Source organism: Nomascus leucogenys, chromosome 12, assembly GCF_006542625.1.
Source record: "Nomascus leucogenys isolate Asia chromosome 12, Asia_NLE_v1, whole genome shotgun sequence".
In the NCBI taxonomy this organism is placed as follows: domain Eukaryota; kingdom Metazoa; phylum Chordata; class Mammalia; order Primates; family Hylobatidae; genus Nomascus; species Nomascus leucogenys.
The window spans coordinates 22,995,885-23,021,481 of record NC_044392.1 but is presented as its reverse complement, the minus strand read 5'-3'; the positions used below and the strand labels follow the sequence as shown (position 1 = coordinate 23,021,481).

At 39.8% G+C, this 25,597-nt stretch overlaps 2 protein-coding genes and 2 pseudogenes across 2 annotated transcripts in view; 1 reads left to right on the top strand and 3 right to left on the bottom strand.

Annotated features, from left to right (window-relative positions):
- Positions 1 to 998: 998 nt before the first annotated feature.
- LOC105740641 lies at positions 999 to 2,959 on the bottom strand. Its single transcript, XM_030823931.1, has one exon. The coding sequence runs from the start codon at positions 2,079 to 2,081 to the stop codon at positions 1,503 to 1,505; it is 579 nt and encodes a 192-aa protein (XP_030679791.1). The 5' UTR covers positions 2,082 to 2,959; the 3' UTR covers positions 999 to 1,502.
- Positions 1,829 to 25,597, top strand: part of RALGPS2 (Ral GEF with PH domain and SH3 binding motif 2) — a 203,225-nt gene continuing 179,456 nt past the window's right edge. The window contains exon 1 of the mRNA XM_030823929.1: positions 1,829 to 2,110. The gene's annotated coding sequence lies outside the window, so the exon portion shown is untranslated. The remainder of the gene's footprint in view (positions 2,111 to 25,597) is intronic.
- On the bottom strand, positions 2,121 to 2,895 carry LOC115837600 (annotated as a pseudogene).
- Positions 22,635 to 23,948, bottom strand: LOC105740640 (annotated as a pseudogene).

Below are 25,597 nucleotides of genomic sequence, written 5' to 3'. Positions count from 1 at the left end.
TACAAATTCTTAATCTTACCAAGTTTACAAATTTGAACTTAACACAACTCTTAAGGTTAATAAAAGTATTGTTTTATAAGTTATCAATGTGAGAAACAGATTTGGGGTAATTATTCAAACCCAAATTCAGTAGGCATAAGAATTTAGTGTATCCATGGCCTTGCTCATGAGTCATGGTTTTTTCTTTTCAAAGTCCAAGTGAAAACTTCACTGCTTTTACAATAAGCTGCAAAAATTACTGGCAGATGTAGGGACCCTGGCTCATTTATATTTATGAAACCCTAATTCAAGTTTCAAGTAATTGTATGACATTAACAACATAGAGTTCCGTTCCTCAGTTTTCCTATTTCTTAAGAGCAGTTAATTATGTGTGATAATGGTATGTATGTTGTATTATTGTTGGCATATAGCCAACGACATTTTCCTTAATCTCTTAGTAACACTTTAAAAAGACTAAACATTTACCCAACTCAATAACTGGGAGGGGTTTCTCCTCCAAGTGCTAATTCAGTTTGTTGTTGTTTATTTGGGACTTGAAGCAACTAACATCTATGGGAAAACTTTCTGTATACATAATGCACTTCCCTCCTTTTTACCAATCACCTTCCTTTTTCTTTTCTTTTTTGGACTCTTGTCATTTGAAATATTGGGGGGGGGGAACGCCTTTTTTCTTCTTTTGATTGCTCTACTTCTTCTAGTGATTTCGTCATGATTCAAGACTTTCTTTGAAAGTAAAATTGAATAAAAATGAAACACTATGAACTTTGTTGCCTATCCTCGCTGTTTTTCTTTTTGACTTAACTTTGCGTTGGGGTGCTTTAAAGAAGTAACCCTATTTGAGAGAAGGGGGTTGAAGGGCATTCTAGCTTCCCCAACTGGAGTAAAAGGGCTATGACACAAGGCAATCAAAGGAGGAAATAATTAGCATTCTTCAACGTTCAAGATTAATCAGTTCTGTTTAGCGGTTATTAAAGGGAGGAAAGAAACCAAATGGGAATAGTGAATTATCGTTCCTTTCATGTTTTACACTTAATGCTGGTACATAGTATTCTTTCCACATTCTACTGCACATTGCCTAGAGAAAGAACTGCAGATCATCAAATAATTATCCATTTCCAAATGGTCTAATGACAGCAAATACAAAGGCGGCTCACTGAAAACCTTCCGTTAACAGTCACACTGCATCAAATGGTGCTAGTTTTAAGTAGGCCACCCATTTAGTACACTCTCTGAAACAACACCTTTCCGCCCAATTTCTGTCATTTGCTCCTTAAGTCAAGGGTAGTAACTCTGCGTAACATCTACAAAGGCCTACTTCTAACACTTCCCGAATCTTAATGTGAGGATACTGATCACCATAATTTATGACCTTATCTACGGCAGTGGGGTGACTCCACATTTGGAGCCCCCTCATTTGTCCGCAGTGACTTCTAAAAACACCGCTGGCTTGGGCTGGATATTTGATCTAGGGTCCAAGTGCTTCCAGACTTTGTTCTCTGGCCTTAAAGGTGAAGAGCCGGGTACTGAAAGCCACAGACATCACGGCGGATTTCACAGAGGGCCGCGTGCCGGGAGCGGGTGGCCAGGCGGTGGCGGACGCCCCACCTGTCCATCCTCCCACCCCTTCCCGCCCCGTTGTTTGGCCGGTGGGAGCCCCTCCTTTCAGCAGGCGCCGGGTAGTGGGGTTGCGGATGGTTGCGCGCGCTGCGGGCACCGATTACCGGCGGCAGTTGGGCTCCGCGGGGCCGAAAAGCTGCGGGCGGGAAGCGTGAGGTTAAGACCCTGGCGGCTGCAGCTCTCAGGGCCCCCGCGAGCGCGCTCCGTTGGTGCGCGCGCGCGCGGCTCCGCCCCGCCCGCTTGGCGCGCGCCCCCGCCAGGTCTGCTCTCTTCCCCCACCCCTGGCGCGGACGGGGTGGTTCCAGCTCACTCTCCTCCCCCGAGCGGCAGCGGCAGCGGCGGCGGCGGCGGCGGCTGCTGCGGGCGCTGAATGAGAGACAGTGACTGTTCGGGTCGGCGAGTGCTACTCTAGGCGGCGGCAGCGGCCGTGGCGGTGAAGCGTGAGGCCGGCGTCGTCTTTCCATCCTCTGAGGCGACGGCCGCGGCTGCACAGGTCGGTGGGCTCAGGCCGCGGGGCGGTGCGGGGGAGGGAGGAACGGTGGGTGCGCGGCGCCCCCCGGGCGGCGCGGGGAATGGCGGCGGCGGCGCTGCGGAGTGTGGCTCTCCCGGCCGCGGGCCCCGGGGCTGCTCGCCCTGCGCGCAGGGAGGGGGCTGCGGAGCTGGGGCTGAGGGAGAAGGGCGCTGGGGGGCGCGCCTCCCTCGGCCGCGGGTTCTCGGAGTCGGAGCGGCCGTGTGGTCCCCGCTCGGGGGCGCCGTCCTGAAGCCGGGGGCGCTGCAACCCCTTGAACCCGCCTCGCTCTCCCTCTTGGGTGGCGGAAGCCCCCAGCCTCCGCCCGCGCTGTTCTGGCGCCCAGCTGCCCCTCAGCCTCCCTTCAGGTGAGCCGATCCCGGACCTCTAAGCCAGGACCAGCAGAAGCCGGGCCACACCCCCTCCCCTGGCCCCGGCGGCTGCGCCCAGAAGCCTGGCCGCAGAGTTGGCCGCCCGCGAACCCGCGGACTCGCGGTCAGGGTGACCTGTTGCAGAGCGGCCCGCAGCCCGAGCGGCCCCCGGCAGCCCGGACCCTGGAGGGGCTGCGTCCTGCGCTGGGCTCGGGCCAGGCGCGCGGGCCGGGTGTGGGGCAGGGGCCGCAGCCCCAGGTCGGCTTGCTCCACAGCCTGGAACCCGGCTCTAGAAAAAAAAAGAGATTTCGAACGTATCTCATCACACACTTGCAAAGCCGGGAGATCTGTCTGCAAATATCCGGAATTCCACTGCAGTATCGGATTAGGTAGGCTCATAAACACCGTGCTTTTAAGGTGATTTGGGAGAAACGCGAGCCAGGAGCGAGGAGCTAATTTCTGGAAAATAGCCGTAAACCTGTGCGGAGCGAATTATTACCTCCCCCCCACCGCCCCACCTCCCCCCCTCGAAGCTCTTTTCCTGTAGCTGTGTGTTGTGTAGACGCAGGCCAGTTTCAGTGTACGTGGGCGTGTTTGGGAAGAAGCTGCGAGCTGATAGGAGGTACCTAGTACAAATGTTAATTTGTTTGAGTTGGGAGGGGTAAGGGAGGAGGAAGAAAGGGCACTGATGTTAGCTGTGGAGGAGGGGCAATTGAAATACTAAATTTCTGTTAAAAAAAAAAAAACTCTAAAAGAAATATCTAATGCCTACTGTGTATTTAAGACCATAAAGTGGAAACACACAGGCAGCAGTTAAATGAGCTTTATCGTTTATGCTCCCTGGATTTTTTTTTCCCCAACACTTCCCCAACAATTAGTTGCTATAGAGAGCCTTGTTTTCTTACCAGTGTTCATAAGTTGACTTGGGTATTTTTCTGTATCCACCATTAGATCCATTTCTGTTCAAGTTTCTTTGAAGATGACCATCAGAATTTTAGGAAACTTTTCAGCCCGTGTTTGCAGAGTATTGCTGTTAGACAGATCATAGCTTGCTCATTATAAAACCTGTTCCACTCAAGATCATTATGCTTGTACAAGTGCTACAGAACAAGTGCTATAGAATCGTACACATAAGTGTATTACTCTTACGGTTAAGTATATTACTTTAGAATTATGAGGAAACTTCCAAAACTGAGCATCCAAACAGTATTATTTTAACAAAGATAACCTCTAACTCAAGCTTTGTAGGCATGAAGTTTATCGTGTAGCTTCAAAGGTCTTTTTAGGCAGATCTAAATATCAAAATGTAAGGGCATTAATGCCATTTGGGATAAACAATTTCAGTGTATTTTAAGCCTAGTTCATTTTTTCTTTTTAAAATTCAGCATAATTTTTAAACGGTAAGATGTGCATTTTTTCCATTATATTCCACTTTTTTTTTTTTTTTTCCTTTTAAGATAGATTTTCCTTATTTGGCTCAGGCTTGTCTCAAACTCTGAGCTCAAGCGATCCTCCCGCGTCAGGCTCCCAAGGAGCTGGGACTACAGGCATGCGCTACTGTGCGTTATTTCACTTTTCATTGAATTAAGGAATTTGGCTTTTAGTAATACTTTGAGGCAGGACTCTGGAAATACTGTTTAGTTTGCCTAAATTTTTTCAGATTGAAACGTAAATTTGAAGATAACGCTTGCATTGTCAGAACACAACATGCTTTTCTAATATTTATTTGTAATACTGGAAAGAATACAACAAATTTTCCTGAGAGAAAATATAACTGAAAAACTGGCTTTGTGAGTCAGATACATATGTGAGTAATATATTTTTGTGTGTGTTTTTAAATACCTGGTACAAGTCTTTTTATTACGTCATTAGAGTTGAGTGTAGTGAATGATGGATATATAGGTGAAATTGTCCTGTTGCAACTTAAAACACTTAAGCTTTTTCCAGAGGCTCAGTTCATTCTGCACATGTTTATTGGGTACCTACTTGGTGCCAGTTAGTTCCCTGGAGGTTGGGGACACAACAGGGGAAGAGACAGGTCTGTGCCCTGATGGAGCTTAAATGATAAGTGGGCAAATATGTTAGTTTAAAAGTTTAAGAAATAGAAGCTCCTCTGATAACTTTTTGGTTAAGGATATTGTTTTTTTCTTTCTGAGAATTGTGGGAATTATTGCCTAGCGAACAAAAACATTGAGACAATTGTTTTTAAAATATGCCTATGTTTATATACTCTGGGTTTCTGGTTACCAAGTATACCAAAGGTAAACATTCTACCTGAAGTCAGATGATGCATAGTTTACATGTGGTTAGACAGCCTTATTCTTTTGGTTTATGTAGTTAAATGAATGTTTGCTGAAAATATTCTCTCTTGGCACTTATTTATAAGGGAATCTAAATTTCTTTTTTGGTCTAAAATTTTAAAATATCACCTTTTTATTTCTGGCTGACTGTGAGTGAACCAATTCCTTGACGATCTGCTTTTCCAGAAATTTTTAAATAACTTTTAAACCTTAAACCAAACTATTAATTGAAATTTATTTAATCAAATTTGTTTTCTTTTGTGAGTTAAACTTTAAACCCATTTATTTTCTCCGAAAGTATGCTTTTTTTTTTTTTTTTTGCTATGTAAAATAGACACATAGTTTGGGTTTACTTTTAATTTTAATGATACACGGCTTGAGAATAAGATACATTGAAGTGTATCCATTTTTTGAATATGAGATATTTATTGTGTAACGACTGTATTTGGAATAAAATTGTCACTTTAATATGAATACTTTTTTTTAAGTTAATTTTCAACACAAGATAATTCAAATAGCTTGAAACTACCCCAGCCTGAGTGAAGTTCCTTGGAGAGGAAAATGAATGTATTGCCTTACCCTATAAATTGTTTCTTTAACTGTGTCTTAAATTTCCAATTGATTCCTTTTTAGTGAGAGAATAAAGGTTGTGTGTGATAAATTTTAGTAATGTGGAATTAATCTGGAATCTTTTTTGGTTTAATGTCTTGAGCTTTTGATTTAGGAAAACTTTTAACTACATAATAGAAATAAAACACTGGAATTTAAAATGTGTTACATTTACCTATTCTATGGAAAGAAAAAAGTTTGAATATAAATTTACATAGTCACTTTACTAAGTAGCTAGTTAGGGATATGGGAAGGAACTATATATACACACAGTTATATGGATATAGCAGTGTTCATATGACTTAGCTTGAGGAGGCTTGGCAGTTTATTTCATTACAGAGAAACTTTTGGTACTGGCTTTTGAATAATACATTGCTTTGGAGTGTGAAAGACTTGAATCTCTCATCTTGAATTTAATTGATAGTTTTCTGTTACTTCACTTACATGACCTTTTTTTTTTCAGAACAGATTTTCTTTAGTTTGATTTCCTTTTATTGTTCTGGCAGAAGTGTTTTCTGAAAATCCTGTTAAATAGCATCCCCATCATACTGTGTGCCTTTGCCTTGCTTTATTTATTTATTTCTACATCATTGCTTTATCTGACATTAAAACATACATTAGTTTATTATCTGCCTCCCTCTCTGATTGTAAGCTTCATGAGGGCAAGGGCTTATTTTGTCCACTGTTCTCTTCCTAGCACCTAGAAAAGTATCTGACACATAGTGATGCTCAGATATTTGTGGGGTATTAATTGTTATTAAGTGATCAAAGGACCCCTGGTTTTGTTCCTTTTTTTAAAAAAATTAATATTTGATTTATACAGCTGTGCAGTTAAAAAGAAAATTGTACTACAAGGGTTATACAGGTTGAGCATCCCAAATCTGAAAATCTGAAATCCAAAATGCTCCAAAATATTAAACTTTTTGAGTGCCAGCATGACTCTCAAAGAAAATGTTCATTGGAGCATTTTGAGTTTTAAATATTTGGATTTGGGATGCCCAACTGGCAATGCAAGTCTTCCAAAATCTGACAAAATCTGAAATTCAGCAAAATTTGAAATCTGAATTTTTCTAGCCCCAAGCCGGGTACTCAGGTAACCTGTAATTAAAACTCCGGTCCTCTGCCTCGTCTCTTTATGACTTTCTCTCCTGTGTCCTGCTCTCGGGGCAACCATAGGTGTTTCTTCTATTTACATATTTAAAAATTACATACTTTTACTGTTTGTTTTTCAATTTTATTATTTATTTATTTATTTTTTGAGACGGAGTATTGCTCTGTCGCCCAGGCTGAAGTGCAGTGGCGCAATCTAGGCTCAGTGCACCCTCCACCTCTTGGGTTCAAGTGATCCTCCAGCCTCAGCTTCCTAAGTAGCTGGGATTACAAGCGTGCGCCACCACACCTGGCTAATTTTTGTATTTTTAGTAGAGATGGCATTTCACCATGTTGGCCAGACTAGTCTCAAACTCCTGACCTCAAGTGATCCGCCTACCTCGGCCTCTCAGAGTGCTGGGATTACAGGTGTGAGCCACTGTGCCTGGCCTGATTTTCTAGTTTGAAGTGATTGTGGAAAAGTCTTAATGCCATTCAAAATCTTTATCCTTCATATGTGACCTGGCCCTAAGATCTTTTGTCTTCAGTATATCTGCTATGTCTCTGATATTTTATGTATCTTGTATGGATTTTACTTTATTTGTTCTACACTGAATTTAGTGGGCGCTTTTAACCAGCAGTGTCCATGATTATATGGAGAGGAGATATGATCTAGTTTAGAGGTCAGCAGACTTTTTCTTTGAAGGTTAGGTAGTATTTTAGGCATTTTGGGCAATACAATCCATTACTGCTACTCAGCTTTGCTGTTGTCAAATGAAAGCAAGCATAAGCAGTGTGGGACTGTGGTTTGCTGACACCTGATCTTATACAAGCAGAAGGATTAGCCTTTGCTTCACCAGGAGTAGGGAAAGTTACTATAGAAATAGGAGAGAAGACAAAGTATATGGAAAGATACGTGATGGTGGTAGCTTGAGAACATTCTCATGAGTGTTTCAATTTACCTTTGTGTACAGAGGCCAAGCTCATCATCTGAGAGTAAGGAAGAATGGGAATATGTATTAGAGGTTTGAGAAGGAATAATACATGACATAGTCACTTGTCAAAGAGTAAAAAAGTGAATAGAAGAGGGACAGTATGATTGCCAGGCAGCAGTAAGGGCTCTCTTGCGATACATGGTTCTGAATTTTATGTTCCTGATTTATTTATTTTATTTATTTATTTATTTATTTATTTATTTATTTATTTATTTATTTTTTGAGGCAGAGTCTCACTGTTGCCTAGGCTGGAGTGCAGTGGCATGATCTCGGCTCACTGCAACCTCCGTCTCCTGGGTTCAGGTGGTTCTCCTGCCTCAGCCTCCCAAGTAGCTGGGACTACAGTCACGTGCCACCACATCTGGCTAATTTTTTGTTTTTTTAGTAGAGACGGGGTTTCACCATGTTAGCCAGGATGGTGTCAGATCTCCTGACCTCGTGATCCGCCCGCCTTGGCCTCCCAAAGTGCTGGGATTACAGGTGTGAGTTACTGTACTCAGCTATGTTCCTGATTTTAATAGGAGTACCTTTAATATTTCATCATTAATTATAATGCCTTACTGTTGGTTTTGATAAATAACTTAAGACTTTTGGTAGATATGATTAAGAAATGCTTTGTCATACTAGTTTTCTAAGAGTTTTTTTTTTAACATAAAATGTTGAATTCATCAAGTGCTTTTTCTTTGCAGGTAGAGATGATCATCTTTTCCATTAATCTGTTAATAGGATGTATTACATTAATAGATTATCTCCTGTTGAACCATCTTTGCATTCCTGAGTTAAACCCTATTTAGCTGTGGTGCACTTTTTCACTCACACTGCCAAATTTGACTTGCCGGTGTCTTAGAGTTCTTTAAGATCTACATTTATTGGTGAGGTTCACATGGGTGTATTTTGAATTCAAAGTTTCGCTGACTTCATGAAATCAGTTGTGAAGCTTTCTTTTTTTTTCCCCATTATCAGAAATAATTCTGTAACACAGGGATTCTTTGTTCCTTGAAGGAACTATAGATTTAATATGAAAGTTTCTAAAACAAAACATGGAAAAATATCTGTATGACCCTGTTGGAGGCAAAGGCTTTTTAAACCAGGATGCAAAAAGTACTAACCAGAAAAGACTGTATTTCATTAAATAAGAGCATCTATTCATTAAACAATACTATTAAGAGAAGAAAAAGGCAAGTAACACACTGGAAAAGGTGTTTGTAATACTTATATCTGTCAGACGACTTATATATAGAGTATATTTAAAAGTATGCAAACTAATACAAAAGAATTCAGGCAACCCAGTTTTAAAACAAACGGGCAAAAGTCTAGAACAGGCATTTAGAAAATTAATTGTTCAGATGGCCAAGGTTAAAAAATACTGACACATAATTTTTAGAAAACTGCAAATTAAAACTATAATGTGATGCCACTACATACCCACCAGAATGGTGTTAGTTAAAAAATCTGAAATACAAAGTGTTGACAAGAATGTAGAGCATTTGGAATGCTTATACATTTCAAGTGGGTTTGAAAATTGGTACAGCCACTTTGGAAAATTCTTTGGCAGCATTTGCCTAAAACTGTATCTGTATATGCTCTGTGATCCACCAGTTTCATGTCTGGGCATAGACCTGATAGAAATCAGTATATATGTGCATCAGAGGACATGTACATTAGAAGAAAACATAGGGGTAAATCTTTATGACCTTGGAACAGGTAAAGGATTCTTATATATGACACCAAGTGACACCAAAAGCAGGAGCAACAAAACAAACAAGAGGTAAACTGAACTTGAAAATTAAATTTTTTGTGCTTCAAAGGATGTCATCAAGAATGTGAAAAGACAGTACACAGAATTGGAGAAAATATTTGCAAGTCATATCTAACAAGAAACTTGTAGTCAGAATGTATAAACACTTATAACTCAATAATAAAAAGACAATTCAATTTAAAAACAGGCAAAGGAGCTGAATAGAAATTTCTCAAAGATAAACAAGTGGCCAATAAGCATATGAAAACATGCTCGACATTATTAGCTATCAGGAAAATGAAATCAAAACCGCAGTGAGATACCGCTTCACACCACTAGGATGACTTGAATGAAGAAGTTAGATAATAAGTCTAGGCAAGGATGTTAAGAAGTTGGGATCCTCATACACTCGTGGGAATGTAAATGGATGTAGCTTCTTTGGAAGACCATGTGGCACTTCTTTTTTTTTTTGTTTTTTTTGTTTTTTTTGTTTGTTTTTTTTTGTTTGTTTGTTTTGTTTTTTTTTTTTTTGAGACGGAGTCTCGCTCTGTCGCCCAGGCTGGAGTGCAGTGGCGCAGTCTCAGCTCACTGCAAGTTCCGCCTTCTGGGTTCACGCCATTCTCCTGCCTCAGCCTCTCTGAGTAGCTGGGACTACAGGCGCCCGCCACCACGCCCGGCTAAGTTTTTGTATTTTTCAGTAGAGACGGGGTTTCACCGTGGTCTCGATCTCCTGACCTTGTGATCCGCCTGCCTCGGCCTCCCAAAGTGCTGGGATTACAAGCGTGAGCCACCGCGCCCGGCCGGCACTTCTTCAAATAATTTAACGTAGCATTACCATATGACCCAGCAGTTCCTCTCCTAGAACAGCAGATAGAGGAAGAAAACAGACCTAGTGGCTTAGGTCAGTAGCAGGGGTAAGGGGGTGGTAGCTAAAGGGTGTGGATTTCTTTCTGAGATGATGAAAATGTTCTAAAATTGACTGTGTTGATGATTGTACCTCTGTGAATATGCTATAAACCATTGACTTGTACATTTTAAATGGGTGAATTGTATGGGTTGTGAATTATATTTCAGTAAAGCTGTTAAAGATAGGAAGAATAATCAGTGATGTGACAATGTTGCCATAATATTTGAGAAGAGCAAGATGCAGAGGGATATACCAAGTATTTGTATGAAGCAAACAACTCCGAAACCTTTATGTCTGTATGTGTTTCGATGATTTTGTAAGGTGGAAAATGTTGCACACTAAATGTAAATGTTCGTTTTCTTGTTGGTCTAAAATAGGGAGAGGGAGAGAAAAAAGGGAAAAAATAACTAAAAGAAGGAGTTGATTTAGAAAAAAAATAACATGTATAGCAAGATCTCAGTTATGTGAACTATAAATGTTAAAAATGTTGAGTAGTTGTCTGTGTGGTGGGATAGCAGATCTTTTTTCTTTATTATTTTCTGGTTGTTTGATCCTTTTTATTTTATTGATAGAAGTAGTTAAAATGAAATTAAGAGGCAATAAAAGTAAGTTATGAAACCGCCAAAACCATAGCAAACGGCATGTCCATAGCAGCTTCATAATCACTCCCAGCTGGAAACAACCCAAATATCTGTCAACAACAACAAAAAAAGGGGATAAATAATTTGTGATATAGCCTTATAGTGTAACACTGTACAGTACTGGAAAAGAATGAACTATGGCTATACTCAGCAAACATGGGTGACTATCACAGATAAAATGGTGAGCAAAAGAAACCAGACACAAAAAGAGTACGTACTCCGTGAAGTCATACTCCAGGACTTCATTTACATAAAGTTTAGGGCAAGGTCAAACTCATGTATGGTGATAGAAGCATAAGCATGGTGTTTAGGAGTTGGGGCTAGAAAGGTAAGAGGCTCAACAAAGAGGGACCTTCTAGAGTGCTGGAAATGTGTATGTTTTCTTTTTCTTTTCTTTTTTTTTTTTTTTTTTGATACTGTAGCCCAGGCTGGAGTGCAGTGGCGTGATCTCAGCCCACTGCAACCTCTGCCTCCCAGGTCCTGGTTCAAGCAGTTCTCCTGCCTCAGCCTCCCGAGTAGCTGGGATTACAGGCACATGCCACCATGCCCAGCTAATTTTTGTATTTTTGTATTTTTTTTTTTTTTTTAGTAGAGACAGGGTTTCACATTTGATTGGTGGTTACATGGGTGTCTACATTGTAAAATTCATCACACGGAATACCTTAGATATGTACATTATATTTGTATATGTCAAAAGTAAAACAAATGAAACCATAAAAAATAAAAATAAGCACAAAAATTCTTGTACTTATATAAAAGTATTTATATGCTTCTGGGGATAATTGTATTGCATTCGAATATAGTTTCTACTATCATTTTTAATGGTAGCATTGTATTGTGTGAATGTATCATCATTTAAACTCTTGAGCATTTAGGTTGTTTCTTTTAGATAGCATAACAGTGATAGAGTTAACATCTTTTTTTATAGCTCTTCCTATACTTACATAATTTCCTTTTGATGAATTCCTAAAAAGGGATTTATTTGGAGGTTAAGTATGCTTGCATACTCGCTTATGGTGTACATGTTTGTTTCTCTATGCCCTTAATCACTTGGCAGTTAGCTTTAAAAACGTATATATGTTGATGTGTTATGTAATAAGTGCTCTCTAATTGTTTTAATTTGTGTTTTTTTTGTTTTTTTTTTTTTTTTGAGACAGAGTCTCACTCTGTCGCCCAGCCTGGAGTGCAGTGGTGATCTCGGCTCACTGCAGCCTCTGCCTCCTGGGTTCAAGATTCTTCTGCCTCAGCTTCTCTAGTAGCTGGGATTACAGGTGCCTACCACCATGCCTGGCTAATTTTTGTATTTTCAGTAGAGTCGGAGTTTCACCATATTGGCCAGGCTGGTCTTGAACTCCTGACCTTAAGTGATCCAGCCACCTCAGCCTCCCAAAAGTGCTGGGATTAAAGATGTGAGCCACTGCACCCAGCCTTAATTTGCATTTTAAACATTTTCAATGAAAGTACTGTTTTCATATGTGTGATATTATACTACTTTCTCCAATTTTCTCTTCACATCTTACCCATTCTTTTTGCTCAGTCTTTTAAGTCTTTTAATGAAATAGTTATACAAAAAAGTGTATAGAGTCAGGCGCGGTGGCTCACACCTGTAATTTTGGCACTTTGGGAGGCCAAGGTGGGCAGATTGCTTGAGCCCAGGAGTTTAAGACCCAGCCTTGGCAATGTGGTGAAACCCTGTCTCTACAAAAAAATGCAAAAAATTAGCCAGGCATTTTGGTGCGTGCCTGTACTCCCAGCTACTCAGGAGGCTGAGGCTGGAGAATTGGAGTCCAGGAGGTCAAGGCTGCAGTGGCCATGATCAAGCCACTGCACTCCAGCCTGGGCAACAGAGGAGACCCCTGTCCTAAAAAACAAAACAAAAAGCATATGAAGAATAATACAGTTAATCCCTAACTTAAGAAATTAACCAATGCAGTTGAAGCACCCTACTAGTTCACATTAATGTGTAAGAAGTCTTTATGTATTAAAAATATTAACTCTTTGTCTCTTGTTTTACTTTTCCCTGTTTTATCTTTTGTCACCCAACTTACTGTATTTCATTGAATCTAAAATGGCTTCAGTTGCAAGATGCACTATTTATGTACATCTAAAAATAAGAATATGGCATTCGAATTTAAGAGGCATCCTAATTTCAGAGATTTTAAAAGGTAAGAAAATACACATCTAAGAATTGATGAAATACATGTATTTCACTGTCTTGCGCCTTTTTTCTTTTTGAGACGAAGTCTTGCTCTGTCGCCCAGGCTGAAGTGCCGGTGGCACGATCTCAGTTCACTGCAACCTCTGCCTCCCAGGTTCAAGCAATTCTCTGCCTCAGCCTCCTGAGTAGTTGGGATTGTAGGCGCCTGCCACCACGCCTGGCTAATTTTTTTGTGTTTTTAGTAGAGACGGGGTTTCACTATCTTGGCCAGGCTGGTCTTGAGCTCCTGACCTCGTGATCCACCCGCCTCGGCCTCCCAAAGTGCTGGGATTACAGGCGTGATCCACCACACCCGGCCAGCGCCACCTTTAATCAGATAATCAATCTCTTCTTTTGTTTCTGTTTCTACTGTTGAGTCCTAGAAAGCCTTTCCTATGTCAAAATATATTTTAAAATTCACCTATGTTTACTTCTAGTATTTTTATGGCTTAAATATTTTTCATTTTTAATTCATCTTATTTTAATGTAAGATCTAATTTTTGTCTTTTTACCCAAATGGTTAAACAGTTGTCAAAAAGTTAAATGACATTAATGATTTTTTTTCCTTTTGAAACAGGGTCTCACTCTCTCACCCAGACTGGATTCTAATGGCATGATCACAGCTCACTGCAGCCTTGACCTCCCAGGCTTAAGTGATCCTCCTGCCTTAGCCTCCCAAGTAGCTGGGACTATGGGTGCACACCACCACACTTGGCTAATTTTTTTGTTTTTTGTAGAGACATAGTCTCTACTTTATTGCCTAGGCTTGTTTCAAACTCCTGGGCTCAAGTGATCCTCTTGCCTCAGCCTCCCAAAGTGCTGGGATTATAGCATGAGCCACCACGCTTGGCCACAATAATGATTTTCGAACAAGTAGTGATATGCTCAAATGTGCTGGCTAGGAAAACAACATGGCTATAGATTTTGGTTAGGTCTAGTCAAAAATTACCAGTTTTGTTTTCTAATAGATGGGTATCTTTTTTTTTTTTTTTTTTTTTTTTTTGAGATAGAGTCTCACTCTGTCGCCCAGGCTGGAGTGCAGTGGCTCACTGCAACATCCACCTCCCAGGTTCAAGGTATTCTCCTGTCTCAGCCACCCAAATAGCTGGGATTACAGGCACATGCCACCATGCCCGGCTAATTTTTTGTGTTTTAGTAGAGACAGGATTTCACCATGTTGCCCAGGCTGGTCTCGAACTCCTGAGCTTAGGCAGTCCACCCGCCTTGGCCTCCCAAAGTGCTAGGATTACAGGTATGAGCCACTGCTGTTGGCTAATAGATGTATATCTTAAATTTGCATTGAAAGGAATGTGAATGTCAAAACTAAATTTCAATTTTATGTTTCCTTAAATTTCTAATAAGTATCTACATGTTTTTGGGATCAGCCATATAATTTACTAAGTTAAAATTAAATAAATTTTTTAAAGATAGACAATGGTTATAATTCTTTGATGGAAGTCTGTATGAATCTGGGCAAGTTACTTAATTTGTTTAACATTCAGCTTTTTTATTTGTAATTGGGTATAATACTGCCTTCTCATAGGATCATTGTAAGGATTTCTTTTACTCTTTCTTTCAGATTGAAGATCAAGTGTAATTATAGCCCAGATTCTGTTGCATCTGTGGTTATTCTAGATCTCTAGGGTTACTGGAGTAAATTATTCGTTATACCTCTTCCAATCCTGATTTAGATTTCCAAGATTTGACTAGAACATTTTTTTGCCTTCTGGAATTAGCTTACATGGCAAATCTGTATGTTTTCTGTTGCTTTTCTTAGGCCACACTTTTGTGTATGTGCTGAAATCTTTATGGATAGTTTAGGGGTTTGTAGGTGGGTGATTAGTAAGTTTTTTCTTTTTTTTTGCAATTTTGATATGCTGATATATTTTTGTATGTTTGTGTAGTTTAGATCCTATCTCTTAAAGCTAGAGGGACAGGAATAAGTCTACTTAAAGAGAAACATTTTGAGGATATCTTATGGATAAGAAACTCTGCTTCTGACTTGCTTGTTTTGGCCACTGGCGTTTTTAAATGTTTTCTTGTAAGCACAGTACTTGAGAGTGTTATCCTAAAAGTATTGTTGTTGATGTCTTCTTGGTGAGAGACAGTCTTATATGTGAAACCACAGTAAATAACATAAAACAATATGTTTTGTGTCAGATTGAAGAGCATTAGCAGTTCACAGAAGAAGAGGCTCAGTGAGGACAGGAGTGTTTCATTTAGGTGGAAAGAGAACATACTGATTGTTGAAAACAGCATGACTCAAGATGTGGCAACAAGAACTAGGTTTTATTGGCATGATTTGGATTGAAGGGTTTGTTTGGGATGTGGCGGGAAATACAGTACATTTGAGAGGTGGGACTAAATATTCAGCCCTTAGAAATGAAGCGGGGAAATTAGAATTGAAATGATAGTACGTATTGTTATTCAGTAACTTAGTGTGTCACTCTGTTTCCTTTCTTCAAGAGATCCAAAAGGTGACAGATAGAACTTATTGCCAAAAGGTTTTCAAAGATGACCACTTTGAAGGTTTGGACTTAAGGGAACAAGCAGTACTAATGAAGCCATCTGTTCTGCACTTGTTTATCTAAACAGTTTGGACAGCTGAACTGGCTGTAGGAATCAAGTCAACAAACCTAGCCACCTCATCTGCTTCATTCCAATATGGCCTAACAGATATAGCTATAAGGATGAATAGGGTCATTGATACTACTTCTGACTCTGAACAGTATTTGAAATAATAGATGATAGTGGGTTTTCCTCCTCAGTTGTGGTACTCTTGATGGAGTATGGCAACCTTTGACTTAAAATCACTGGACCTATATTTCATGTCTGGTGTGATGCTGTAAATTGTATGATCCCCTTAGTAACAACCAAAATTTGTATTTATAACTACGTAGCTACTATAACTAAGTAGATTAGAAATCCTGGCAAGAGTTTTGAGTCCCAGAGTAGTAGTGACTTATCTGAGTCAGTATCCTAGATATGTCATTTATAATTCTGGCTTGCCCACAGTTCCTTTGGAAGAAATCTGCTTTTTCTACAGTACATTGCAGAAGAACAGACCTCAATAGCTATTTTTTTTAACCATATAAAACTGTATTACTGTGGATTGGTCCAGCAGTGGGCATAAGGGCTGCTAATCCGTCAACCACCTGGGAAAATTTATATAGTCAGTTATAGAAAACATGGAGTTAATTTACCACTGAACCATGGGAGCTGAAGCTGCAAAGATGTGTTGGTATAGAGTCCTGTAAAACTAAAGTTTAAGGGAATGGAAAGTAGATGTAAGCAGAAGGTATGAATTACAGAAATGATAAAGGAGATGAGGAAGCCATTTGGTAACTATAAAAGAGTAGGGCATGTGTGCTGAGAGAAGTACAAAATTCTGAGAGAAACCATGTGGTTTGAGAGAGAGGTACGGAACATGAGAGTGAAGATTCTAGTTTCTGGCACTGTAGACACTGTTCTTCCTTTAGTACTTCTGTGGCTCCTGCCCTTCTTGGGACTACATTCATTCCTCCCCACCCACAGGAAAGATTGTAGGCTTTGGTGTCAGACATTTGACATTAGAATTCTGGCTTTTTTACCAGCCCCTGCGACCTTGGGCAAATTGCTTAAACGTTCTGTCTCATTTCTCATCTGTAAAATGAGCATCATAACAATGCTTTTTCTCACTAGGTTGATGTGAGGATTAAGTGAGAATGACACATGGAAAGCTTAGAACAATGCTAAGCGTATAACATCTTCAATAAATAGTATCATATATGTAATGATATTTGAGGTAATTTGATTTTTTTTGCAACTAAGAGTCTAACTATAGTTAATCTCCTTGCTGATTCACTTGGAGCAGAGTAGCCTTGTGTGGGGGCTGTGTAAACAAGATAAGGTATAGGGAGTTAGAAAATATTGTCTTATACAGTGTGAATAATAATACATTGAGCATTTAATAGATGCTTGGTGTTCTAAGCATTTTACCTGTATTAACTCATTGGATGTTTCTGTTACTTTCATTGTAAAGATGTAGAAACTGAGGCACAGAGAGGCTAACCAACTTGCCCAAGGTTATGCAATATATAGGGGGCAGAAATAGAATTCAAACCCGGGTGGTCCAGTTACAGAGCTTTAATTGTTAAATATCTAATTCCTTTTCAATTCTTTCTTTTTAAATGAAGTTAAGGAGGAGGTCTCAGTTTGTTGTTACTATTTTATGTTTTTCTAGTACTTGCTTCTCTCCCATTTTGACAAAGACCTAGTATACCTCAGGTCTAGAAACAGGTGGGCAAGATGTTATACTTGGTAAAGTTCCTGTACTGTACATGAAGTGGTATATCACCTGAAGGAAGACCATGGTAAGTTAAAGTTAAATACTATAAATCCTAACACAATCCTGTGAAACAATGAGTTGTAGCTAAGAAGCCAACAAAGGAGATAAAATGGAATTAGAAACTATACTTACTTATTCAGAAGAAGGCATAAAAAGAGAAAAAACTGGGACAAATGTAAAGCAAATAGCAAAATATAATAGACTTAAACCTAACCATATCAATAATCACATAAAATCTAGAAGACCTAAACACATTTAAGAAGCAGAAATGGGCTGGGCATGGTGGCTTATGCCTGTAATCCCAGCACTTTGGGAGGCCGAGGCGGGAGGATCATGAGGTCAGGAGATCGAGACCATCCTGGCCAACATGTTGAGACCCTGTCTCTACCAAAAATACAAAAATTAGCTGGGCATGGTGACGTGCGCCTGTAGTCCCAGCTACTCAGGAGGCTGAGGCAGGAGAATTGCTTGAACCTGGGAGGCAGAGGTGGCAGTGAGCTGAGATTGTGCCACCGCACTCCAGCCTGGCAACAGAGCGAGATTCCGTCCAAAAAAAAACAGCAGAAACTGTGAGATTGGATTAAAAAAACAAGAGTTAACCATCTCCTGCCTGTAAGAAACCTACTTTAAATATTAAGACACAAATAGTCTAAAAGTAAAGGATGGAAAAAGATACACCATGCTTGCAATATGAGGCTTATGTGACTCATTATGTGGCTATATTAATATTGGACAAGACCCAAGCAAAGAGTATTTCCAGGGATAAAGGATGTCATTACAAAATGATAAAGAGGGCAGTTAATCAAGAGGATGTAATAGTTCTAAACATTTATGCCCCTAATAACAGAATTTCAAAATACCTGAAACAAAAACTGATCGTATTCAAGGGAGAAATTGTCATATCCACAGTTTGAGTTGGATACTTACTCTTCTCTCAATAAATGATAGAACAAGCAGACAGAAAATCGTAGGGATATGTAGTAGACTTGAACAACACTGTCAACCAATTTTACTTAATTAACATTTACAGAATCTCCACCCAATAATAACAGATTATTTTCAGTTTACTCAAATGTCTACAGAACATTTTTCATGATGGACTATATTTTGGGCCACAAAAAAGTCTCAATAATTTAAAAGGGTTGAGATCCGACAAAGTATGTTCTCTGATCACAGTGTAATTCAATTTGAAACTCTTAACAAAATGGGGGAAAATCTAGTCTTTGGAAACTAAACAGCACAATTTTAAATAATTTATGGTTCAAGGAAGAGATCAAAAGGGAAATTATAAAGTCTTTTGAACTGAATCAAAATGAAAACAACATACCAGAATTTGTGGGGCTGGTTGTGGTGGCCCATGCCTGTAATCCCAACACTTTGGGAGTCTGAAGTAGGAGGATCACTTACGGCCAGGAGTTCAAGGCCAGCTTGGGCAACATAGCAAAACCCTGTCTTTACAAACATTTTTTTTAAAAAATTAGCCAGGCATGGTGACACATGCCTGTAGTCCTAGCTGTTGGAAAGGAGAATCACTTGAGCCCAGGAATTTGAGGCCAGTGAGCTATTATTATGCCACTGTAGCTTGGGGCAACATGGGGCGACAGAGTGAGACCTGTCTCTTAACAGAATAAATAAAGAAAAAAGTATTTGTGAGGCTGGGTGCGGTGGCTCACTCCTGTAATCCCAGCACTTTGGGAGGCCAAGGCGGGCGGATCACGAGGTCAGGAGATCAAGACCACGGTGAAACCCCGTCTCTACTAAAAAAATACAAAAAATTAGCTGGGCGCAGTGGCGGGCGCCTGTAGTCCCAGCTACTCGGGAGGCTGAGGCAGGAGAATAGTGTGAACCCGGGAGGCGGAGCTTGCAGTGAGCTGAGATCGCGCCATTGCACTCCAGCCTGGGCGACAGAGCGAGACTCCGTCTCAAAAAAAAAAAAAAAAAAAAAAATTGTGGGATACTATTGAAGTAGAACTCAGAAAGAATTTATAGCCCTGAATGCCTGCATAAGAAAAGAAGAAAAATCTCAAATCATTCACTTCCATTTGTACCTTAAGGCATTAGAGGAAGAGCAGATTAAACTAAAGTAATTACAGGAAAGGGTTCCCCATGCTAAAGATCAGTGTGGATATTACTGTTTTTTAACTTTCTACTCATTAGAATCAATGAAAATGATTTTGATGTAAAACGAAAGCAATTACAGTAAAGGAAATGATAAAGATCAATGTGGAAATTGTTTTTAAACTTTCTACTAATTAGACAAAAATCAATGAAAATTGATTTTATTGATGTTGCCACGGAACTAATTTAAGTTAAAAAAATTGGTTCTGTGGCAACATCAATAAAATTGATAAAGCTCTAACTGTACTGATTGAGATCAGGAAAGACAGAAGTGACATCATTACAGAGTCTACAGATATAAAAGGATAACAGGAATACTGTGAATAACTTTATGCTATACATTTTAAAACAGAGATGAATTGGACAAATTTTTTGATAGAAACATACTACCAAACTTCACTCAAGAAGAATATACAACCTGAAATAACCCTGTATCTGTTAAAGAAATTGAATTTGTGATTACAATATTTCCACACCAAAAAAAAAAACCCCAAAATAAACTTCAGACCCAGGTAACTTTACAAGTAAATTCTGTTAAACGTTTAAGGAAGAATTAAGACCAGTTCTATACAAACACTTCCAGAAAATTGTAAAGGAAGAAGTACTTCCTCACTTACTTTGTGAGCTCAGCATTACATTCTTACTCAAACTAGACAGACATTATGAGGCAAGAAGACTACACAGAAATAACTCACATGAGCATACATACCAAAGTTCTAGCCATATTTTAGCAAATTGAATGTAAGAGTTTATTTAAAAAATACATCATAATTAACTGGGGTTTATTTCAGGAATGCAAAGTTGGTTTAACATTTAGAAAGCAATCGTAATTCACTACATTAAGTAAAAAAGAAAAACTATATGATCATCTCAGAAAATTGGGGGCAGGGGAGGCAAGCATTTGATGATCTAACCTTCATTCTGGGTAGTCACTTCGAGAAAACTAGGATTAGAAAGGAACTTCTTCAGCCCAGTGAAGGATGTCTCTGAAAAAACTGTAGGTAGCATCATATTTAATGGTGAAAGATTGAATGCTTTTTCCCTAAGACCAGCAACAAAACAAAGATGGCTACTCTCACCACTTCTGTTTCACAGTGTACTGGAGGTTCATTGCAGCCAATACAGTCAAGAAAAAGAAATAGGCTGGGTCTGGTGGCTCACGCCTGTAATGCCAGCACTTAGGGATGCTGGAGAGCAGGGGTGGATCACTTGAGGTCAGGAGCTCCAGACCAGCCTGGCCAACATGGTGAAACCCCGTCTCTACTAAAAATACAAAAAAAAATAGCCCGTCATGGTGGTGGGGCCTGTAATCCCAGCTACTCAGGAGGCTGAGGCAGGAGGATCACTTGAAACTGGGAGGGCAGAGGGTGCAGTGAGCTGAGATCGCACCACTGTACTCCAGCCTGGGCAACAGAGCGAGACTCCATCTCAAAAAAAAAAAAAAAAAAAAAAGAAAGAAAAGAAAAGGCATCCAGACTGGAAAGGAGGAAGTAAAGTATCTTCTTTGTAGTTGACATGATTGTCTGTAGAAAATCTGATGGAACTTGCAAAATTTCTGGGACTAAGTGAATTTAGTAAAGTTGTGGATTACAGAGTCAGTCTATAAATATCAATTGCATTTATTTAGCAGTGAGCAGTTAGAAATTGAAATGTAATAAAACCAGTACTATTGATAATAGTATCAGATATGAAATACTGTTAACTACACAGCATCGTAGAAAGTAAGTAAAGAAGACTTAGATAGGTGGGGAGATACCCTTTGTTTATGGGTGAGAAGACTCATTGTTGCTAAGATGACAATTATCCCTAAATTGGTCAATGTGATTCCAGTCAGAATGCTAGCAGGCCTTCTTTTTTGGCGGGGGCAAGGGGGGATAGAAATTGGTAAGCTGATTCTAAAATTCGTGTGGAAATGTAAAGGACGTAGAATAGCCAAAACAGCTTTGTAAAAAGAAGAACAAAGTTGGAGGTCTAATGCTATCTGATATCACAATTTATTATAAATCTAAAGTAGTCAAAACAATGTTGTATTTGTATAAGGATGACAAAATAGATAATGGAATAGAACAGAGTCCAGAAGTAAGCCAGTACATAAATGGACAACTGAATTTTGACAAGGTGCAAAGGCAGTTCAGCAGAAAAAGGATAGTCTATTCAACAAATAATGCTGGCACAATTGGATATCCAAATGCAAACAAGTGAACTTCAGTCTATATTTTGCACTGTGTGGGAAAATGAGCTCAAAATGAATCAAAGACCTAAATGGTCAATCCTAAAATTACAAACTTTTGGCAAAATTAGGACAAAATCTTTATCTTGAGTCAGGCAAAATTATTTTTAGTTACAACACCAGAAGCATGATCCATAAAATAGCACATTGATAAAATGATTTTTTATCAAATTGAAAATGTGCTCTTCAAAAGAGAATTCAATTCTTCTTCTTTTTTTTTTTTTTTTGAGATTCATTCTGTTGCTCAGGCTGGAGGCAGTGGTGTGATCTTGGTTCACTGCAACTTTCACCTCCCAGGTTCAAGCAATTCTCCTGCCTCAGCCTCTCAAGTAGTTGGGACTACAGGCATGTGCCACCATACCTGGCTAATTTTTGTATTTTTAGTAGAGATGGGGTTTCACTGTGTTGGCCAGGCTGGTCTCGAACTCCTGACCTCAGGTGATCCACCCACCTCAGATTCCCAAAGTGCTGGGATTACAGGTGTGAGCCACCACACCCGGCCGAAGAGAGAATTCTTAAGAGAATGAAAAGACCAGCTGCAGGATGGCAGAAAATACTTGCAAATCAAATATGTGATTAAGGTCTTGTATATAGAATATATGCTAGTGAACTCTCAAGTAAACACCAGCAAACCAGTTTTTTGAAATCTGCAAAATATTTGATAGCTACCTCACCACAGAAGATATGCTAAGTATATGAAAAGATGTTTAGTCCTTATATTATATATATATTTTTTTATTTAACGAAGATATTTAATGCTGCCAAAAAGTATAAAAATACAGTAGGAATGGCAGTACAATACAAAGTAATCTCTCCTAATTTATTTCTTATACATCTTTCTACATTTCATACATGCATTATAAACCCTTAACATCCAGTTAAAGTTTCTGCAAGATCTTACGCTGGTGGATGCTCTTCATCCCCTGGATGTCAAGTTTACTTTGTAAACAAACAACTGTGAGGCAATCTAGAGGGTTAGCGTGCCTCACTTTAGTTTCTGGAGTGGGCTTCAGGTCTTGCTTTGCATATCAATGGTTCCAAATTTATAGCTGCAGAATATTCTCAAGTCATGAATATTAGGTGTCTGTCAATCTTGGCCTTTTTCTTTTTCGTTCATTCTCATTTAGCCTGTATTTCATCTGCTGCACCTTCTGAGCTGTGGTGGCCTTTCTGTCCTCTCAGATACATTTCCATAGAACACTCTCATTGTTCTCCTCCATTGTATCTTGCATTTTAGAGGAAAGTCCTGTACATCAGTCACCTGTCAGTTTGTCTTCTTCTAGACCTATTCTGTTCCCATTGTATTTTTCAGCCATTATTTTGTTTGGTGAATGATCAAAAGCAGGAGGTAGTCTTCCTTAGAAAGTTCTTTCCATTGTTTCTGTATACTAGAATCTCCCTTTACACATTTTGCCCCTTCTATTATAGCCATGTATGAGAATCTCAGTTGATCTGGGGTCTGAGATAAGACCCATTCGGAATTTTCTCATGTTCAGTAACATTTGTTTAATGTTAATATCATCTCCTTTTTCCATCAAAACAAGACAAGTGTCTACCAGAGGGAAGGTGCTGGAGCGTCCAATGCCTGCACTACAGTGGATCACCGCAGGTCCATGGTCACGGTTCAAGGAGCCAGATTCTCTCACTTTAAACAAGAAGTTGAGAAATGAAACTGGTGATTGAGGGACTCCAAAATGTGGCCAAGTAGTATAATGAAAGTGAGATATTGTTCTGATTTCGCCACTATTGATATTTTCTAATTGTGGTAGATGTACTGTATAATACGACTTCACATCTTCTGACAAGAGCTTCACACTGAATCCTGTTTCTTTAAACAGCATCTCTTGGTCATCTGTTGGCCAGTACTGTGCACATTTAACCGATTCTTTCTCCACAGTGCGGTTCAGCATGACAACTGCTTTGGTCTTCTGCTGCCAAACCATAAGCCAGCAATGGCATCATGTGTTAGGAAGTGGATCCTGTGTTAAGATGTAACTCCTTTGTGCCTCTTCTATGTCAACTAAGCTGGCATTAATATAATCATTCTCAGCATTTTGCAGTTTAACACAACGGTGATCATCAAGTACAGCAGCTGCCAGTGATGCTGAGCATCCAGCTCCTTGAACTCCTGCTTGATGGTGGTGGGCATGGCAGCAGGAGCGAGCTGGTGCGAGCAGAGCCTGTGCCAGTGGAGAGGCTCAGGCCCTGCACGATCCGCGGAGAGCCCATATTACATTAATTATAATGTTAATAGTCACTAAAGAAATGGGAATTAAAATCAGTGAACTAGCACTACCTATCTAAAAGACTGACCACACCAAGTGTTCGAAAAGATGTGAAAGACTAGAACTGTATCCTTTGCTTTCAGGACTGTAAAACAGTACAACTACTTTAGGAGACAGTTTGGTCGTTTCTTAAAATGTTAACATACAGTCTGGGCACAGTGTCTCACTTCTGTAATCCCAGCACTCTGGGAGGCTGAGGCGGGTGGATCACTTGAGGTCAGGAGTTTGAGACCAGCCTGGCCAACATGGTGAAACCCTGTCTCTGGTAAAAATACAAAAATTAGCTGGGTGTCATGACATATGCCTGTAATCCCAGCTACTCGGGAGGCTGAGGCAGGATAATCCCTTGAACCTGGGAGGTGGAGGTTGTGGTGAGCCAAGATTGCACCACTGCACTCCAGCCTGGGCAACAGAGTGAGACTCCGTCTCAAAAAAAAAAAAAAAGTTAATGTACACCTCCCAGCAGTTCCACTCCTAGGTATCTACTGAAAAGACTTGTGTACTGATGTTCACAGCAGCTTTATTTATGATAGTCACAAACTGGAAAAAAATGGATAAACAAATTGTGATGTAACTATACTATTTAGCAATATAAAGGAATGAACTATTTATTGATAGTCACAACAATAGGGATGAGTCTCAAAATAATTATACAGAGCAAAAGAAGGCAGACACTGGCTGGGCACGGTGGCTCATGCCTATAATCCCAGCACTTTGGGAGGCTGAGGCAGGTGGATCACCTGAGGTCAGGAGTTCAAGACCAGTCTGGCCAACATAGTGAAACCCCATCTCTACTAAAAATACAAAAATTAGCTGGCTGTGGTGGCGGGCACCTGTAATCCCAGCTACTTAGGAGGCTGAGGCATGAGAATCGCTTGAACAGGAGGCGGAGGTTGCAGTGAGCCGAGATCACGCCACTGCATTCCAACCTGGGTGACAGAGTGAGACTCTGTCTCAAAAAAAGAAAAAAAAAAAAGAAGGCAGGCACTTTGGGGGTGACTAAGTATGTTCCCTATCTTGGTTTTTCATAGGTGTATACTATATATGTACTTTGAACATGTATAATTTATTGTGTGTGACCTATATATAAATAAAGGTTTTTGTTTGTTTGTTTTTTACATTGAGATGGACGGAGTCTTGCTGTATTGCCTAGGCTAGTCTTGAACTCCTGGGCTCAAGCTGTCCTCTCACTTACAGGTACACACCACCAACAACCCATTTAGTCTGTCACGTAATTAATAGACTAAAATTTAGCTTTTGTTTTTGGACCAAATAAAACTGTTTTAAAAAATTTTTTTTGATTAATGCAGGCTGGGTGTGGTGGCTCACGCCTATAATCCTAGCACTTTGGGAGGCCAAGGTGGATGGATCACCTGAGGTCCAGAGTTTGAGACCAGCCTGGCTAACATAATGAATCCTTGTCTTTACTAAAAACACAAAAATTAGCTGGCGTGGTGGTGGGTGCCTATAATCCCAGCTACTCGGGAGGCTGAGGCAGGAGAATTGCTTGAACCCAGGAGGCAGAGGTTGCAGTGAGCCTGGTGTTTCAGCAGTTTTACCTATAACACTTGGATCTTTAGTATTTTCTTCTTTTTCCGTTTTAAAAGACAACCTTGAGGAGAGAGAAGGTAGATATGAATGGAAGTATAGGGGAAGGACAATGAT